The sequence below is a fragment of the Pteropus medius genome, unplaced genomic scaffold (genome assembly GCF_902729225.1).
Source record: "Pteropus medius unplaced genomic scaffold, Ma_sr-lr_union100, whole genome shotgun sequence".
Taxonomy (NCBI): domain Eukaryota; kingdom Metazoa; phylum Chordata; class Mammalia; order Chiroptera; family Pteropodidae; genus Pteropus; species Pteropus medius.
This window is the reverse complement of record NW_024342471.1, coordinates 14,258,630-14,278,868: the sequence shown is the minus strand read 5'-3', so window position 1 is coordinate 14,278,868 and position 20,239 is coordinate 14,258,630. Positions and strand designations below refer to the sequence as shown.

Genomic DNA, 20,239 nt, shown 5'->3' with positions numbered 1-20,239 from the left:
CTCCATGGTAGTAATACTATTAGCACAAGATAATATGATGTAGTGATTATGAGCATTGCTCTGGAATCTTCCTAAGTTTGAATCCTGGTTCCTTCTCTTACTACTAGCCTTATAATCATGATCCTTTCACATCTTTAAGCTTCAGGGTTGAAAAAAAAAAACAATTTATAAATGAGATTGATAACAGCACCTGCTTGAAAGAGTTTGCCAGGAATCAATAAGATAAAGCATGTAAAGTCCTTAGCACAGTTCCCAGCACATGGCTAATCCTCGGTGATTCTTAGTACTTCCCTTATGCTGTCTTCACAGTCTGTGGAGCTGAAATATAAGTACACTTTTTATATGAATACTTCCAGAATAAAGAGGGTCAGTGCAATATTGAGGAAAGACTGTTGACTTTGAGAAAACCTGCATTTGAACAAAGTTCTGCTTACTAGCTATGTGAGATTAGGCAGGTTACCTAAAGTGGCTGAGCCTTGGTGTCCTCACCCATGATATGGGAGTAATACTGTCTGCTTTGTGGGGGTCACTGGAGGGAGAAAAATGAGGAAACAGGTAAAATGCTATAAAATATTAGTTGCTATGATTATAGGACTGTTTGGAATTCAAGTCTCAATTTATGGTGGAGGGCTCGGAGCAGTGCCAAAAGCAGCCAGGATCTTTCCCTGTTAGGGAGCCATGGGTGGGGAACAGGCTTGGCAAATGGACACAGTTATGATTCTTGTTTCCTGCTCCCTGGTTCTGGACAGATGAAAGCAGAGATTGGCTTTTAAATACTGCTAGTAATTGAGGCCACAGAATCCTGACAGAGGTTCCACTCAGTTGTAAAGCTCAAAATAGAAGAAAAGCTTACTTTTTAAAAATGCTTCTTTCTAATAAACAAGCATTGTGGAACATTTGTAGAAAAACAAGAAAAGGAGAAAAAACTACTTACAACTCTAAAGAAAACATCAACATTTTGATAAACTTATGTCTAGGTGTTTTAATAGACATAAGTAGGTGAGATTTTTGTTGTTTATTTTAATTCAAATTGAACTTCTGTACCTATGGAGTGCCTTATCTAAGGGAAAGACTATTCCAGAGAAATGTTGCATGTCTATTTTCAAAGTTATTGCCAAAGCAAGGGTTAAGAATTCATAAAGAAACTACTTTCCTTTGGGAAGAGAGGCACAAAGTTCTATCTCTCTTTACAGTTTGGGTTATGTCTTCGTTCAGTCTGGCATGAGGCAATGCTTCTCTTCACGACCCTTACCTGAGAAAGAAGGGTCCTATGGCTTTGCAAATGCACCACAACTTAGCTGGCTATAAAATTCCGGGGATATGAAACATTCTCTTAAAACCTTGTGTGTGTGCTATGCCATTGTGGTTGGGAATGCAGTTGTCTAATAAGGCACCTTGGCCCCAGTCCTGGCTCTTTGAATTAGTAATTGTTTGACACTATTTTCAGAAACACGTGAATCATAATAGTATCTACCCCTAAAATTGCTGCGAGGATTAAATGAGTTAACATTTTAAGACACTAAGAACAGTGACAGGCGCATAAAAATTTGCAGTGCATATTAGCTACCACTGCTGTCATTTATATTATCACTATTATCATCATCTTCATCATCATATCCCGATGTTTCAAATTGAAACAACGAAGTCTAAGAACTGATTTTTCAGTTTTTTGTTTTGATGAAGATGTGTTTGTCTAGATCCTTATGAGAATTTTTCTTTAGTCTTGCAATTTAAAATATTGCCAGGGTGTGCTTAAGTTTGAGTCTCATCATTGATTTTGTCTGGAACCTACTGTGCTCTTCATAGTTTGCAAAATCAGGACTTCATTTCTTTAAAAGACATTTTTTAGCTGTGTGTTTGATTATTGTTCTCTTCCAGTTGTTTGATATCGCCTCCCCAAACACTTATAATTCTTAGCTTAGATGGCCATTCAATATTTTCTGTAACATTCTCCTTCTTGCTTTTGTTCGTCTCTTTATTGCCATCTCAACCTCTTATTTTGGGAAAACTTACCAAATATTTCCTTTTCTCATTTAAATAAAACATCAAATATTTACTGAACATTGACCATTTGTTAGGCTAGGTCACAAAGGTTAGTTTTAGTAGGCACCTGTCAGTGGATTGCATGCTATACAGTAAGCTCTCTATATCTATGGGATCTGTATTCGTGTCTTTAACCAATATGGATGAAAAAATATTTTTTAATAATAATTTTTATTTTTCAGTTATAATTGGCATACTATATTAGTTTCAGGTGTACAACATAGTGATTAGACATCTATATAACTCACAAAGCGATCACTCCAATAAACCTGTGCCCCTCTGACACTGTATAATGTTATTACAATATTATTGGCTATTTCCTCATGCTAAACTTTCTATCTCCATAACTATTTTGTAACTACCAAGTTGGACTTCTTAATCCCTTCCCTTTTTTCACTGAATCCCACAACCCCCCTCCCATCTGGTAACCCTCAAAATGTTCTCTGTATCTATGAGTTTGTTTCTGTTTGTTTGTTTATTTTGTTCTTTAGACTCTACATTTACGTGCAGTCAGATGGCATTTGCCTTTTATCTGACTTATTCCACTCAGCACAGTATCCTCTAGGTATCATGAGAGCATCATGATCTTTTTCCATCCCCTTACTTTTAGTCTGTGTATATCTTTTAATCTGAAGTGGGTCTCTTGTAGGCAGCGTATGTAAGGGTCTTGTTTTCTTATCCATTCAGCCACCTTGTCTTTTGATTGGAGCATATAATTTTTTTTTCCATTTGAAGTACTCATTGATAGATATGTAGATATTGCCATTCATTTTAGACTTTTGATACGTATATTTTTCTTCTTCTTAAAGAAATTCCTCCAACATTTCCTGTAAGACTGGCTTGGTGGCGATAAACTCCTTTAGCTTTTGTTGTCTGTGAAGCTCTTTATCTGTCCCTCGATTCTAAATGATCACTTTGCTAGGTAAAGTAATCTTGGTTGTAGGCCCTGGGTTTTCATCATTGAATATTTTCTGCCAAGCCCTTCTGGCCTGTAAAATTTCTGTTGAGAAATTGGCTGAGAGTCTTATGGACATTTCCTTGTATGTAACTAATTGCTTTTCTCTTGCTGCTTTTAATATTCTCTGTTTGAATTTAACCTTTGGTATTTTAATTATGATGTGTCTTGGTGTGAGCCTTTTTGGGTTCATCTTGTTTAGGACTCTCTGAACTTCCTGGGGTTGTTTGCCTATTTCCTTCATCGGGTTAGTGTAGTTTTCTGTCATTATTTCTTCAAATAGGTTTTCAATTCCCTGCTCTCTCTCTTCTCCTTCTGGTATACCTACGATGCAAATGTTGTTATGCTTAATGTTGTCTCAAAGGCTTCTTAAACTATCTTCATTTTTTTAGATTCTTTTTTCTTGTTACTGTGCTTATTGGGTGTGCTACCCCATCCTCTATGTTGCTGATTCAATCCTTTGTTTCATCCACTCTGTTGATTCCCTCTAATGTACTCTGCATCTCAGATATTATATTCTTCATTTCTGACTGGCTCCCTATTATGTTTTCCATCTCCATTTTTATGTTTCTTATCTCTTTATTAAAGTTCTCGCTGAGTTCATCTACTTTTCCCCTAAGTTCCCTGAGCATCCTTATAACCAGTGTTTTGAACTCTGCATCTGGTATATTGCTTGTCTCCATTGCGGTGAATTTTTTTTTCTGGAGCTTTGTTCTATTCTTTCATGTGGGACATGCTTGTTTGTCTCCCCATTTTGGCTGCCTTCCTGTGTTTGTTTCTATGTATTAGATAGGGCTCCTAAGTCTCCCAGTCTTAAATGAATGGCTTTATGTAGTAGGTATACTGTGTGGCCTCTTGGCACAGAGCTGAGAGGGGTCCAGCAGCAGGCCAAGTTTAGCTGTAGCCTGTGTACCTCCAGAGCTCCCTGATAAGAGTCACCAGGCAATCCACAAATGGCTGCCCCCCATGCTAGGCTTATAGGTGCCTTGAGGTGCCAAACAGAGGCTGGCTGCCATTGGTATGGGGCGTGGAACTGGTGAGCAAGAGGTTCGGGGCACACCGAGGCTAGATGCTGCTTCATTGGTTTTGTGAGCCTTTGAGAGATTTTATGAAAGTTTGCAGCAGAAACCAAGACAGCCCGTTTGTATGGAATAAATCACTGGACATGGCTTGGGTGGGCCCGCAAGTTGGGAGAGGTGGAGTCTCAGAGAATCCCTTAGGCTTAGTGACCTGTGTGTTCAGGTTGGTGAAACCAGTGTCTGTAGGCTGGGAGGGTGGAGGGCTCAACAAAGGAACAATGGCCTCTGTTTGCACCTCTGTCAGGGTGTAAACTGCCCCTCCGGCCCTTACCCTGAAGCCTGATAGCTCAGCGCCTCCCTGTGTGTCCCTGGTGCCTCAGTGCTGGAGCTCAGAGCGAGCGAGTCTGTCACTGAGTAAGGCCGGGTGCGGGCCCTTTAAGATGAAGGTCTCCGCTCTCCGCAGGCCTCCATCTCACTCAGCCACGACCTTTGCTGGAAACCTTGTGCTGGGGAGCCCAGTGTGTGGCCGGGACGCCATGCTCTTCAGGTAGGGGAGGTGGCTCTGAGGTCAAGATAGTCCTCTCGATTCGCCATCGCCACATGCAGTTGTGGGACCAGGCTGTTTCGTATGTCCGCCCCTCCTATCATTTTGCGGTGACCTGTTATGTGACGTGACCTAGTTGTAGGGCTTCTGTTCAGCCAGACCTCTGGTGACTCTGCATGCTGATTGTTCTGTAGTTTTGTTATAATTTTGGTGTGGTCTCTAGAGGAGATGTGTACAGCCTCTATCTTCTATGTCATCTTGAATCTTCTCCCGGAAAAAAAAAAAAATTTAAATGGTATGTTGTTGCCGATGTGTACTACAGAGTTAGGCCTAGGATGGTTGTATCTGTACTGAACATGTACAGACTTTTTTTCTTGTCATAATTCCCTAAAGAATAGTGTAACAACTATTTACATGGCATTCAAATTGCATTAGGTATTATAAGTAATCTAGAGAAGATTTAAACTAGTATATGAGGGGATGTGTGTAGGTTATATGCAAATACTACCTAATTTTATGTGAGGAAGTTGAGCATCCACAGATTTTGGAATTCATAAGGAGGCCTTGGAACCAATCTCCCATGAATAACAAGGTTTAACTGTGTGCATTTATTATATTTTCTGCTCAGGGACCTCATGGGCCCATCAGAGAAGAGTGAGAAGGTGGGGTCTATGGCTGATGACTAATAGCAGGGGTCCCTAGCCCCCGGGCCTCAGACTGATACTGATCCATGGCCTGTTAGGAACTGGGCTGCACAGCAGGGGGTGAGCGGCAGGCGAGCCAGCGAAGCTTCATCTGTACTGGCAGCCGCTCCCTAGCGCTAGCATCACCACCTCAGCCCCACCTCAGATCATCAGGCATTAGATTCTCACAGGAGCACCAGATCCTGGTGCCAAAAAGGTTGGGAACTGCTGACTTATAGTCAAGCTAGAGTGAATGAACATATCCACATAGAATCCCTATGGTCTTCGATAGAAAATTTAGATACCTTTGTAATTTGAATTGTAAAACAATCTTTCATTCTAAAGATGAAAATATTAAGAATTACAAAGATTGAGTGGTCTGTCCAGGGTCACCTAGCTGGCTTATGGTGAAGCCAGGGCAAAAAAAGGCTCAGACCCCAGCCCCAAACTAGTTTCCCTTCTCCTTTTTGATCCTCAATTTATTATTTTATGAAACAGTGTTACATGCCGATCAGTAGAATCTCTAATCAGCATAACGCTTTTGAATATATACTCTGTGCCCAGCCCTGTGAAACAGAATTGAAAAAGAAAAATGGGCATAATTTGGTTAAAAGTGAAAGGAAAGACATTCCAGTTGGGAGAAATGGTATGTGCAAAAGTGTGGGAGTGGGGATGATAAACTAGTATGTGGGCACGTGCGTGTTTTGGCGTGTGGGGTAGGGCAGGGGCATTCCTGCAGACCCTCGTGCGTCAGTAAATAGCAGTGCAACTAGAAAGGTGATCAGGTAGGACAAGGGGAGGTGATGGACAGTGTTGGAGGCCAGGTTATATTCACCTTAAACATGTAAAAGCTTACTTCTCATCTTAGAAACATTCAGTTTTTTCAAAATGTTTGATTTCTGTCTAGAGCGACAATATATACGCATGAAGCTTGTTCTGCTATTTGAAGCTCTTTTACTCTCTGTAGGAATTTCTGGGGAGTCAAACTGTTACAAGAGCTCACAGCAGGGAAAAGAAAGGCAGAATTGGTCTAGAGATTGCTGCCTGAGGACTAGGCAGAATTACATTAAGGGGTCACCTCACCACCTACATGTTGAAGGAGAATCTTGGCAGGTCAGAGGCAGTTGCTGCCCAGGCCTTATGGATGGCTCACGGAGTCTTGTCCTCAGAGTCCTTTGATGCCTGGCTGGAGGGGTAAACACCGGCTCTTAACTCAGATCTCAGTTCCCTGAAGGCCAGACTTCCTCCTTCTTGATTTGGTTCCAAATTTTGTGAGCAGTCATCAAATGTCAAACAATAACTCCTGGCTTTGCACAGTTGATAATGTGGGCTCGGGTAATGAGGTTGGGGTATTGGTTGTTTTATATGTAAAAAAGCTCATGACCGAGAACAGGTGTGTGCCTGCACAGCCTCTTATTAAGAAGCCTCGTAGGAATTCAAGCATCTGATGATGCTGGTAGAATTGTTTGGAGACAAACGTGAAAGAATTAAAGGCTCATTCTCTCCCTATATACTGAGGTTCAATTCCAAGTAAGATTTAGTGACATTTTTCCCACCTGCTGGGTCACAGACAAGCCATATTTTTTTTCTTTAGTCTTTTTAGGTATCATTTACATGTAGCAAATTATCTATATTTTAAATGAACAACTGGATGAGTCTTACACAACTCTAGTCATGATATAGAAATTTTTATCACCCCACAAATTTTTCTCACGCCCCCTTCCAGGTTATCCACCAGAGGTAATACTCTTCTGATTATTATTATTATTTTATCATTCAAATCAACATGTCGTGCATTTCAACACACCAGGAAGTTCTCTCATGCCTCACCCTGGTCAATTCCTGCTTTCCTAGGTAACTGTAATTCTGACTTTTATCTCTATAGATCGACTGTACATGTACTTGAACTTTTCATGTACATGGAATCATCATGCATTCTCCTTTTTTTTTGCACACCATAATTTTCTTTCGAGATCTGTCTGTTATATATCAGTAGTTTGTTCCCTTTTCCTTGCTGTGTAGTATTCTGTTATATAGATGTGCATCAGTTGGTTGATCCATAAGCACCGAACTGGGCTTGGCTTATCCTCTCATTTCCTTCTCTTCAACAGCTTCTGAATTAACTTCTTTCTCTCCTTACACCTCTATTTCTCAGTCCTTGGACGAAAGGTAGAACGTGAGCTCCTGGCAGTCAGGACTGTCTGTTTCGTTCACTGTTGTATCCTCAGTGCCTAGGACAGAGTGTGACATATATAGGTACTCAATGTTTGTACAATGAGTGAGTGAATGAGTGTTCAGAGCACATGGTTTTAATTGTTTTCCAATGTGGCCCTGTGTGGTACTTTCCCAAGCAAATCAGAACAACGGGATTCCCAGGACAGTCTCTTTGCTCAAAGACATATGTGAATTTCTGGCCCCCACAGATAATACTCAGGCTCTCTCTATAAGAACTTTCCCCAACCTCTAGACTCGATCAGGTCCCTTTACAGGCCTTATAACTGTCTCTATCACCCCCATCATTACCTTCATTGCACTTTATTGTCATTGCTGCTTTAATTGGCTGCCTTATCCTCTGAGTCCATGGGTACAGACAGCCTATATTTTTTCCCACCACTAAATTTCACCGGCACTCTTTCTGGCACATGAGAAAATAAGGTACATACTAGATGGGCTTTCCTTCACAGGGAGTTTCTCACTGCCAGATTGTTCATCTCAAGACCCTGGCAATTAGGCAAAGCCCTTCATAAAGAGAAAAATAGATGTGAAAATATGGCCTCTGCTGAGAACTTAAGGTCTGTATCTCCCCCAAATTAATATGTTGAAGCTCTAACTCTGTAATGTGATGGTATTAGGAGGTGGTATTCGTTTTCGAGGTAGTCATGTGTGCAGAGCCCCCATTATGGGATTAATGCCCTTACGTGAAGGAGAGGAGATCAGAGATCTCTTTCTCTCCACCTGCAAGGAAATAGCAAGAGGGTAGCATTCTGCAAACCCAGAAGAGCATTCTCACTAGGAACTGGACTGGCTGGCAGTTTGATCTTGGACTCCCATTCTCCAGAGCTGTGAGAAATAAATGTCTGTTGTTTAAGCCCCCAAGTCAGTGGTATTTTGTGATAGCAGCCTAAGCTACTATGACAGTCTTTATGGAAGATGTCTACTTAGGATGTAACATTTCATAGGCAGAGACATGTCTTTATCCTTCAAATATTTTAGCCCAAATATTAAACCTATGAATGTGTTGGGTGGGTCACAGTCATGGGAACCTAGACATTTACTTGGCATTGTTCTGTAGAAAATGTTTATTTTCACCCAAAGGTTTGGAAACCTGGGAGCCTGGAATACTGGATCTGTTTTCCCTACATTAAGTTCCAGTCCCTTCCACGATCATATACCCAACCTTCATCTCTTGCAACAAAAGGTGGCTTTGAGGTCCCAGAGAAGTGTAAGCCATTATGGGCATGTGGTCCATCTTCCTTTTCCCAACATAGACTCTTCAGGGCTTCGTGCATGGGCTTCACAAGAGTTTATGAATTCCTGAAACGGTGTGCAAAACTCTAGGGAACATGCTTATGTCCATTAGTCGGGGGAAGAGAGTCTGGAATTTCTTACTGGATTTTCATAAGGACCTATGCATTCCCAAAAGTTAAAAACTGCTAGTGTCGAGTTCCTTTAATGATCCATCTAATTCATTACTGAAATATCTCAAGTGCAAGAGGAGAAAGAGCGGGGCGTGAATGCTACCTGAACCCTGAGTTCTAATGCCCCCGCCCCCCCCTCCTTCTAGCTTTACGGGTCGTGAGCCCTCTGTGCACCTCAGTTTCCCTTCTGATGACTCTAGTGGTCGGATTATATGCCCTCATCAATTTCTTGCACTGTCTGGCTGAAAAGTTCATCTCAGTTGGATAGGAGAGCTGACACAAATAAAACACAGCCTTTCTGTGCATTTTTAAAAAGTTGGTCCCTACCAAGAAAACAAAGGTTCTGGGTTTTATCTCAGCTTTTCTCTCTTTGAACCACTAGTATACGTGACTGCTAGAGAATGCCAGTTATAATTGATGGATTACTAAAAAAAAAGAAAAAGCTAAACAATAATCCGATGGATTCTTGGTGCCAGGTACGAGAAACACTATGATATATCCATGATACAGTCTTGAGGGGACAGAGGGAGAGATAACTGCATTGACTTTTCTGCACATGGATGTGCAAACTAGTAAGTCATTTGAAATGGAGACACTTCTATACTCGAGAGAATGTTTGTGACTATACTTGCACCGACCATCAGAAATACCTGAGAAGAGACTAAACATTTGGAAAGATTGATACTTTATTTTCTTTCTGGTGGTCAGCAATTTACTGCTAATGCTTGAAACAGGAGAGCAAAAACCATGGTGGAAAGTCGATGGAAGAGAGCTTAATGTGGCCACTTGCTCAAGCTCCAAAGAATTAAAGTCAGCTGCTCTTAATTCTGTCCAGGGTCAGTCTGTGCATAATTATATTAAGGAATTGGGCAGAGTCATCACAGAGCTACAAAATATTACCCTTGGGGCCTCATTGGAGACTGATGGGAACTCTGGAGAGTTGATAATGGTGATCGAAGGGTCTATATATTTAAAATGCACAAAGGATGAGCCCAGAAATTATCTGCCTGCCAACTTAACTTCTCTACCTGGAACAAATTATCCAAGAATCAATTTGCAAACACCTTTGAGATAACAAGGCCTTGAATAAAGGCTTTGTAAAGAAAAGCTTCTAGCTTGACTAATCGGCTTAATTTCCTTCTCTGACCAAATGGCAGGCTGTAATGGAGGCAATCTGATGCTGTCCCTTAAGATTTCCTTCGAGTCACACTGAGAAAATATTGTCCACCTCTGTTTCATAGCAATTATTCTGTTTCTGGAGAATTTTGTTGCTAGGTAATTCATTAGAAAGAAATGAGTTTTATCTATCCTGTAGCTCTCACCTGAGTACCAAACTGAAACTTATAGCTGCCTTACCTACCTGAATAGCCCAGAGGTCCTCTAGAAGTTCTTAAACACATACACTGTACTCCACCACCAAATGTCTCTCCTACCCTTCACTTCCTAGTTCTGCTCCAAAAATCATTAACTTGTTCATACTCCTTGACAGATAATCCCATTCCTGGCAGTTGGTCCTAAGAAAAGATGAGACAAACAGGGCTGGAGTCATTTGCACAAAGATGTTCACTGAAGCATTATTTACTATAGGAAAACTTGGACCAACTCATGTGCCCAACAACTGGAAAATAGTCAGTGTGATTACCTGATGGATTGTTCTGTAGCTATTAAAGACAATGATGGTCTATTGCCCATGTCCATGAGTCTCTGACTAGTGGTTACCAGAGGGTAGGTGGGGAAGGGGGAGCGGGGAGTTAGATGGGGTAAAAGGGGTAAAATATATGGTAATAGAAAGAAATCTAACTATGGGTGATGAACACACAATGCAATGCATATATATATATGTCTTACTGTTGAATCGTACACCTAAAACTTACTGGATTTCATTAACCAATGCCACCATAATAAAAAAAAATTTTTTTTAAATAAAAAAATAAAAATAAAAATAAAGACGATGGTAAAATCCATGCACTATATAAACAAAACCCTTAGGATGTAATAAGTGAGGGAAAAACAAATCTATATTATGCCCATGTATTACTGGAACCCCATGAAAAAGGTTTAAATATATAGACAGAAATTAGAATGGAACATAGAGAAATAAAAAGGACTGTTATATTGGGTGATAGGGAAGGTGACATGTGTTCTCTTTTCATTTTCTCTATTGTCAGTCCATTGCTATTTTTTTTTTTTGCAATAAATGCAAATCACAAATACACCCACTTTGATTTTTAGAAAATGGGCATCAAGAGGCAAACAGCCTTCCAAGGGGAAAGCTGGTCCGGGAAGGCATGCCGTTGTGGGTTACATCCTGCTTTACCTGCTCCGTGATCTTGGTTTGGTGACCTGGTCAATTGGGTTCTCAGGTTTTTTTTAGCCATCAAAATAAAGGTGACAATGTCCCAAGAATTATACAAAGAAATCACGTACGATTTCTTGGCAAATAAGTACAAAATAAATGCTTTTTACAGATTTGCCAGTGAACTAAGGCTTGCCAGAGAGAGAGGCCACCATAAATGCTTGTTGAAATCCTAGTCCATTTAGCCGAAGATATAGAACTTAATGGGAGAGGGGCTGGCAACACGTAACAAATAAAATATAACTCGGCGTGGCTTTCGCCTTGACCCTTGATTCCCACTGGGGGCACTGTGGCCAGTGATGCTCTCCCTGCTGGAGGGAACTGCTAGGATGGAGGAAGAAGCTGACTTCTTGCTGTGCCATCATCCTTTTGCTACTTAGGAGAACTTCCACCAACAATCTATGTGCTCCCGTAAAAGAAATGTTTGTAAACCTTAGGCTCCCCTGGGTTTTGAAACGAGTCACTTCAGTAAAGGCAGGTTCTCATCTGAGGATAGAAAGTGGAATTTTAACCCAGACAGCTTTGCTGTGGTTCGGAAAAACGATTTATGCACAATCGCCTTCTTTCCTTTGTTTAGATGAAAGAGATATGGTTCCTGAAGAGATACTGATTCGGGTACTTACATACAAAACCATGAAAATTATAGTAGGCCATGAATCGGGTTAAAAAGGGGATTTGGGCTATTTTTTATGGCTCTGTCTGGAATTCTGTCCCTTTGTCTCGCATGCTTAGATTCTGCTCTGTAAACCACTTGGGTCTACATTCTTTTCTGATTGTTTATCTTTCAGAGCCCCCCACACCCATCGCCCCCCCAGAGCTGCTGGCCGTTGGGGCCACGTACCTGTGGATCAAGCCAAATGCCAACTCCATCATTGGGGATGGTCCCATCATCCTGAAGGAGGTGGAGTATCGCACGACCACAGGCACCTGGGCCGAGACCCACATAGTCGACTCTCCCAACTATAAACTGTGGCATCTGGACCCCGATGTGGAATATGAGATACGGGTTCTACTCACGAGACCGGGAGAGGGAGGCACAGGACCACCAGGGCCTCCGCTCACCACAAGGACCAAGTGTGCAGGTAAGAACCTCCTTCCATTTCGAGATGCTGGGTGGTTGCTGTGAGTGATCCTCCCCTTGGCTTTCTGTGACAATCATTCCTAAACTCCTTTGATGTGAGTGTATGTCCTGTTGTGGAGAGAAATGGTCAGGGTTTTGATCTCGCCTTAGAGGACTTCCTGCCTCTGGTGGCATCTCTGCAGACCTTGTGGCTCTAACTGTGGTTCTAAGAACTGCTCGAAGTTCTGTGTTGGGCAGAGGTTCCCAGTTCTGACAGTGTTTCTGGTGGGATCCGGGTTTTCTCTCTCCAAGGGCTCCCATGCCATTTGTTTGTCTGAGGCTTCCCAATGTTGATAGTGTCTCTGACTGCTATTGGCTTTGTGTCTCTGATGGCTCCTGACCCTGTTTCTCTGAGGTCTCCTGGCTCTGACTGTGTCTCCTAGAGGTCTCAACTGAACTTCCTCTCTGAGTGCTTCTGTCTCCTGTTGTATACCTAAGGTGTTTCTGATTCTAGCTACGTCCCTACACTGGGCCTGTAACCCTAATGAGTTGTTTTGACATATTCCCTGAGGGTTCTTGGTTCTGATTCTGCCTTAGAGGGGCTCCTGGCTCTGAAAGTATCTCTCAGTGGATTCTGGAACTGCTGAGGTGCAAAGAGCCTCCCAGCTCTGTATCTCTTGGGAGCTCCTGGCTCCTACCTATGAGTCTGGGTTGGGCTTGTCCCTCCAAGTGTCCTCGGGATTCTGTATCCCTGCAAGCTCCTGGCTCAGTGTTCTCTGTGGGCTCCTAGCTTTGACTGTTTCTCCGAGGTTTCCACATACTGCTTATGAGTTTGCTGGCTGGGACTGTGTCTGGGAGGGCTGTTTGGATCCAACCATGTTCCTGAGGTCTCCAGGATTCTGTGGTGTTTCTAACAGGGATATTGGCTGAGTTTGTATCTCTAACTGTATCCCTGAGATGTTCCAGCTCTGAATGCAGCTCAAGAAATTTAAAGAACCTGGTGTTCATTTTCTTTTTGCAAATCACATTATTTATATTATCTTATTTTTCCGCTCTGAGTAACCGTTCGATGTAAGTATTTTTATCTCATATACCCATGAATGGAGACTTGATATCTTTAAACTTTTTGTCCAAAAGTCATAGAACTGGTCAGTGGCACAGTCCGAATTTGCACCTGACCCAAATGCCCTTGGTCATTGGTCACGCCGTGGTGAATAAACAGAGAGGTATGCACCGTCTGCATGCTGCCTTGAGCTGGAAGTGTTTCAGTGGGGTCTCAGGAGAGCAGCAGCATGGGACACTGGCTTCCAAGGGAAAAGGAGTCACTGACGGCTTCTGGGTGGGGAGAGGACCCATCAGCACAGCGACTACTATGGAACAAAAAGCAAAGTAAAATACAGTCAGTTCGGTTATAATGTGACATATATGTCCCTAAACATCACTGCACTATGCAAAGTTGTGCAAAAAAACCAAAACAAAACAAAACACTGGGCTTATGGGGTATAATACTCATACTTCATCAGTGACACCTAAAAACATGAGAAGAACCTAGTAAAAATGGTGGCACGATTTTACACACGTTAATGGCCAGGATATGAATAAATACCGCAGTACATATAGTGTGTTACCATGAAAAGCCCTGCGATTTGCTTGTGGAGATGGGCGTCGGAAAGGTTGCTAAGCTACGGTGAAGTGGCAGAGGAGGGCCGTGTGAGGGTGGTGGAAAGTTATGACACAAGGTGTGGATGGACATAGCTCATAACATGCCTGGTGAACTGAGGGAGCAGGTAGATATTCGAGGAGGGTGTGCTCGATTCAGCTGGGTGCAGTTTTCTCCTTCATTCATGTTTCTGTGTACAAAATCACACCCGGCAAATGTGAAATTTGTGTTATGCTCGAATCATTCCCTGATATGTCAGTCATAATGGAACACATTCATGTCGTCAAGACAAGCGTTATAGCGGGATTGACTGTAACCATTCTAAAGTATCTCCGTAGTGTATCTTGGTAGTATATAACCCAAAGTTAGTATTTCTGTTGCTTGGGAATATTCCTTTGAAAGTTATCGAACCACTATGATGAATGGAGTTGCCGTTCTCTTGATTATTTTCAAAAATGGGCCTTTAGTAAAATTCCTCGTTGAAACCTGACTGTGAAACTTACTACTTTAAAAGGACATAAGGATATGTTATTAAATCAGGTAATACCTTATCTCAGCTTTGCAATTCAATATCCATCCATAAAAATAATTGATTTGATCCTGATGATAAGACTTTTCTCTTTCCACAGGGTAAATCTGAGGGTTTCCAGGGTTTTTGATCTTTATAAATGATTTTCAAAGTACTGTAGCAGCCCCCATGGACTTATTGCTGATGATCATATAATACATTGTGAAATTCAATCGCAAGATGATCATCTCAATAAAAATTTACAATCTATTGAAAATTGTTGCCACGACCATGTAATGGATTTTACATATTGAAAACACAATTGTCTGAGTATCACTATAAAAATTATGCATTGAAATGATGCTTGTGGCTTTATATTTTAAAAATGTTGGTGTTTAAATAAGTTATGACTAGAATCTTCAATAACTCACATTTTACAAAATGTGTCATCAAGAAGATAATCTTCTTTCTCACATCGCCACTGATGGTAGAGTTTTTTTCCCCTCATAATTAATTTCTCAGAGAATTTCAAGGTTGCTATTCATTTGTGGATGCTGTTTTGGGGGATTGGTAGTCTGAGTCCCCTCTCCTTTCCCTATTCTATTATTATTTGCGCTGAAAATGTACTCGTTATTTTATAAAACAGAAAATAAGAAAATTTGGAGTGTGGAAAGTATAATTCCTGCCCAGAGGTATTTACAGGCTGGGTTAAGATTCCAACAAAACAGCAAAAAGGATAAAACATAAAGTCGAGTATTGAAATAGCATACTTCATGGAGAAAAACAAGGTTTGGTATGGAAAGAATAACGTTCTTAGAATGATCTAAAATAGTGGTTCCCACAGTGGGATCTCTGACAACAGCAGTGTCAGCATCCCCTGAACACTTGTTAGAAATGCAGATTCTCAGGTGTCTCCCCGACTTAATGATTCAGAAATTCTGGAAGCAGGGCCCAGAAATCTTTGATATAAGGAGCCCTCTGAGTGATGCTGGTGCATAGCCACATTTAAGAACCACTGATATTACTGTGACACACCAACATGCCACTTTGGTGGCATGTCCATTATATTGCTTGATCCTTGAAGCGGCTCTGAGAGGTAAATGGGAAGAAACCTAAGGTTCAAAATCATCAGACCAATGCCATAAATCAATTAAGTGCTTAGAGCTTAGTCTCTTGGCCTAAGGAACTCCCCAGTACATGGTAATGTGACTTCCTCTGCACATGTCCGCTTGAGGGTGGGATTAGGTGATAGGGAGGCTGGTAACTATGGAGACCAGCTGAGAATGAATGGCTGCCATGCACTACGGTGATAGTCCTTTTCATTGAACATCAACTGAATCCCTTCCCTGTGCCAAACACTGTGCTAGGCACTGGTGGCAGAGGCTGGCCTAGTAAGGACATGCTAGAAGTAGGCAGAGGCTCATGGCAGGGTGCTACAAGCTCAGGTATAGCTCGGGAAGATGCCAGAGGGCTAATTCAGCAAGAGTGGGTGGGACTGTATTATGTTCTGCCAAGTCTGACAGATCATTCACCACCATGGCTTTGGAAGCAGGGTAGAGATTGTCAATAAGAGTTTGGCTACATAAAGCATCCCAGCCCCAACAGTCTGAGGTTCAGAATAAGACTTAGCCAGTTTGGCCAGAATCTGGACAGACCGTCAGCTAGGAACCCTGGAATGTGGGGATGAGAGAAGAGAGCCAAAGATGACATTCCCAAGCTTTGTTCTGGTTGAGATGACTGAGGGATGAATGACGGAGCCATTTTCTGAGCTGGAAAATACAAATGATGGTTTAGGGGCAAGGAAGTGAGTTTAGTTTTGGATATGCTGTGTGTGAGGCGAAGACACATGGCAGGTGATGGCATATGTAAATCTGGAGCTCAAGAGAGACCAGTCAATTACCTCTTTCTCTTCCATGAGAACTCTTTGATTGCACCTGGATTTTAGAATCAAAGGGACTTCTTAGTACCGATGTAAGCAATTTAATTCTCTTTCTTCATGCTATTCTCTTGAGATGCCCCATTCATTTACTTTTTTCACTCATCCTTTTGTTCCTTTTGCTCCGTTTAATTATTTACCATATTTCCTGAGATAGAGACCTGGGGAGCAAATGCGATAATGTACATCAAAGCGCTTTGAAAAGCTCAAAAAAGCTCTTCAGGTGCTTATAATGAAACAAGTCATTATTTGTTGCTGCTGTTGTTCTGCATGTTATGATTATGAATCATCCTATCAAAATGAGAAGTCTTCCCTGTCCATTTCTCGGGACTGACTGGCATATGGGAAGGCGGGCCATGTTCTTCTGTTCTTCGTCATCCAATGGGAAATCTCATTTTGGAACATGCTGATCATATTGTAGTGTGGTTTCTGAGAGGTTTTCTTGCTTAGAGCAGTGGATGGTTCCCTCTAGCACATCCCAATGGCAGACATCTAGTGATATGAGTTGGGCCTAGGAGGGTTGTCTGGTACCCACTCGGCCTCACCTTGAATGCTATCTCTAATGGAAAGGTCACCATCTCCCATGGCGGACCATTTCACTGCCGAGGATCCTGAGTGATTACTGTTATTCTCTACCCATTGTTAGTCTGGTTATCATAAAACTCTAGATGGGGTCTTATGTAGGAGCAGAGAATATTCATTTGGCTCAAAAGAGTTGGGGCAGCAGGCAGGCTGCTAGCATCAACTATCTGGAATATACACGTACAATGCGGATCAAAGGCAATGGCATTGAGAATGAGGGCCAAGGTTAGTAACTGGGGAAGGCAGGTGAGATAAGAGATGCAAACACCACACTGGTCCAGCGTGTCTCTGCATCACTTCTGCAGGTGCCACTTTGAATGGCCCGGGCACCTACTTGTTGATGTCTTAAAACTATCACCCGGCTTCAGACAAAAGAAACTCTCCCCCACTGTAACCCCATCTGTCTCCGTATAATTACCCACTTATGGATCCTGATTTTACTCTCAGGGGACATATTTCTTCATATCTCCAAAAGAGATCAATCTAAAGTTGTGTCTCTTAATCTCCAGAAATCACTTCCCTTCATCCCCCAAAGCCCTGCTTGAGCCAGACTGTGGGCAGCAATCTTCACCTCATAGTTACGGAATCACCAATGAACAGTCCAGCAAGCCGAGTGATCATCTTCCTCCTGGGAATCATAAGCCCTTTGCCTGGGAACCCCCTTCATTGTGATCTCGCAGAGTTCAGACCCTTCAAGTGATAAGTGACTACACAGCCAGAGGCACAACAGATACTGCTGATTTTGGAGGGCTCTCTTCCTATTTCCTCCACCTGAGGGTTGATTGCACATTATATGTTATTTACATATTTATGGATTTCTACTGGAAGTGATATGTGTCTACTTCTCTCTTTTCTCCAAGGGGATAAAAAAAAAAAAAAAGAGAGAGAGATTCAAATCTCCGGACTCAATGAAGTGAGAGTAGTCATTAGAACTTGGTGAAAAGGATAGAGGCTTTCGAGCCAGAAAGAATCTGCTTTTTATTTCAAGCTGGCACTTGCGAGCTGGATGACAGTGCATCTGTCTGTGCCTCAGTTTCTTTTCTCCCATTTATGGAGGTTACAACACAACTGTTTTGTTGCGGATCTTCAGTGAGAGAAGTATAATGCCTGGCAGAGTACCCAGAACATAGATACCCCTTAAAGAACATTACTTAGAAATAAATCTCAGGCCTGGAGAGAGGAGGCCAGAACCTAAACTGATTTTCCTTGCTGTGGCATGAGGGACCCTGTGGTAAATGGGTGGGAAATGGGTGGCTGGGCAGGTGTCCTGGAGTCTTTCACGTGTGGCCGCGTGACTCAGAGGTGTCCGCAGTGATGCCTGACAGGAGGGGTGGGGTGAGGGTAGATGGGAATTGTCCTTTTTCTGATTCTGTCTCTAGTTTCAAATAAGAGAGAAGTACGTTCTCCAGACCCTTCTCTCTTCTGCACGGCCAAGGCTAGTGAGGATCAGGCTTGCAGACAGGGGGCGGAAGTGAGTTCTGACCCTCTGCAATGAGCACCCTCAGGTGGGCACTGAGTTTTCAGTCTAGCTTACAGTTCTAGGGCAGAGAGAAGGCACAGAAAGAGTGGAAGAGGAGCTGAGATTCTAGAAAATGAACTAAGCCACGTAATTAAGTCTCTTGAGGCTTTTTTCTCCCCAATTCTATAAGCCCCGGCTTCACTCTCTGTACAATGGGGGCAGCATAATGTGGCTCTGAATTAAAGTAAATGAAACTTCCTTCTGGGCAGGATGATGCTATGAGCACAGCCATCTAACTCCAACCTCTGCCCTGCCATAATCCTGGTGAGATGGTCTATAAATCTTAGGGAAACACAGCAAGATTAGCCAATAGAAGTCAAATCGGTATCCCACCCAGAATCAAAGCAAAATCTAAAGACCAACAGAGAAACTCAGGAAAGGGGCTGGGTGTTCCATGCAAGTCACACCATGCTCAAAGGGACATCATTGTCAGAACTGTGCAAATGAGCCCAGATTGAAGGCAGTCACTGAAGACAGACTATGACTGCCACTTCCTCAAAAAGATGTGTTTGTGGTCTATATAGGTATTATTGCACTTCCCCTCTGCCCAGATTTCTGTACTGCCTCTGTGCTTCTTTCTTCCACTGAGAGGTAGGGCCATGGAGGAGAGATGAGGGATGAAGAAGGGGGAAAGCCTGCTCTCACCACACGTCATTCTGGAGCTGCTACCTGAGCCAAGAGGTATCTGCAGATGAGCAAGCATGTGCTGGTGCATGAGATATTATCTCTTCTTGCAGACCCTCTTCCCACCCTTCCACCATACCCATAATGTCTATAAGTGGTTCTTAGAGCACCCCTCACTTGGCTTATGGAAGGGGAGGAGATAAGACAAAGCCTTCTCCCTTTATACCTACAATTCACAACCTCGGAGTCTCAACCCACACAGTCTCTTTTTGTATAGGCTGAGTGTGGTGTCGGAATGAAGAGTCAGTGTCCAACTGGCACCTCTTAGCAATTCCTGGAAGGGACATCTGGAAGTGCCTTAGTTGTCCTCTGTAGAATGTGACAGTACTTACTGCTTACTCTTCTTGATTTTGTAGCCTTAGGTAAAATTTCAAAGCAACAAGAAAAGCCCTATTAAATATCCTGTTACTCTTAGATTTTTCTGCCCCACCCCCCCTCCCCATGCTCCCTAGAGAACTAGGACCATCTGGAAGGTAAAAGACAATAATTCAGAAAACATACGCTGCTAAATACTCCCTCAATTTCTCCTAATTTTGAAGGTTGAGATTTGAAGAAAAAGTGAGCCACAGAGTGATGGTAATAATAAAAGCTGTGCTTGTTTATCAAGCTGGCCGGATTTTTAAAAATATCCCCAAAATATAATAAAATTAGAGGTCAGTCATTCCTATAACTTTCAAAATCTTGAGGTCACAACACACACACAAAAAATGGATGATTATAGTAATGGGACTAGTGGCTACCCAATTTGAGTACCTACAATATGCAAGGCCCATAGTGTTGAGTATTTTACGTGTAATTCCTGCAGCAACCTAGTGGAGTGGATATAATTTTATCTACTGACTTTCTGGCAGGTAAGTGACTTACCCAAGGCCATGTATCTGCCCAAGTAGCCCAGCTGGTAATTGAACCTTTAATTTTATAGCTACAAAGCTCAAGCTCTTTCGAATGTGACCCCCAGAATCCAGCGTCATTGTGAAAGCATAAAGCACCATGACCAAGTTAGGTTTATTCCAGAAATGCACTGATCAAAAGATTAAAACCATCTGGTACTC

General features: G+C 42.3%; 1 protein-coding gene across 2 annotated transcripts in view; it reads left to right on the top strand.

Annotated features, from left to right (window-relative positions):
• The window catches only part of PTPRT (protein tyrosine phosphatase receptor type T), a 937,324-nt gene that overhangs the window by 419,872 nt on the left and 497,213 nt on the right, over positions 1-20,239 (top strand). For both annotated transcript variants that reach the window (XM_039864357.1, XM_039864356.1), the window contains exon 7: positions 12,027-12,320. In XM_039864357.1, coding sequence (XP_039720291.1) covers positions 12,027-12,320 — 294 coding nt within the window. The remainder of the gene's footprint in view (positions 1-12,026; positions 12,321-20,239) is intronic.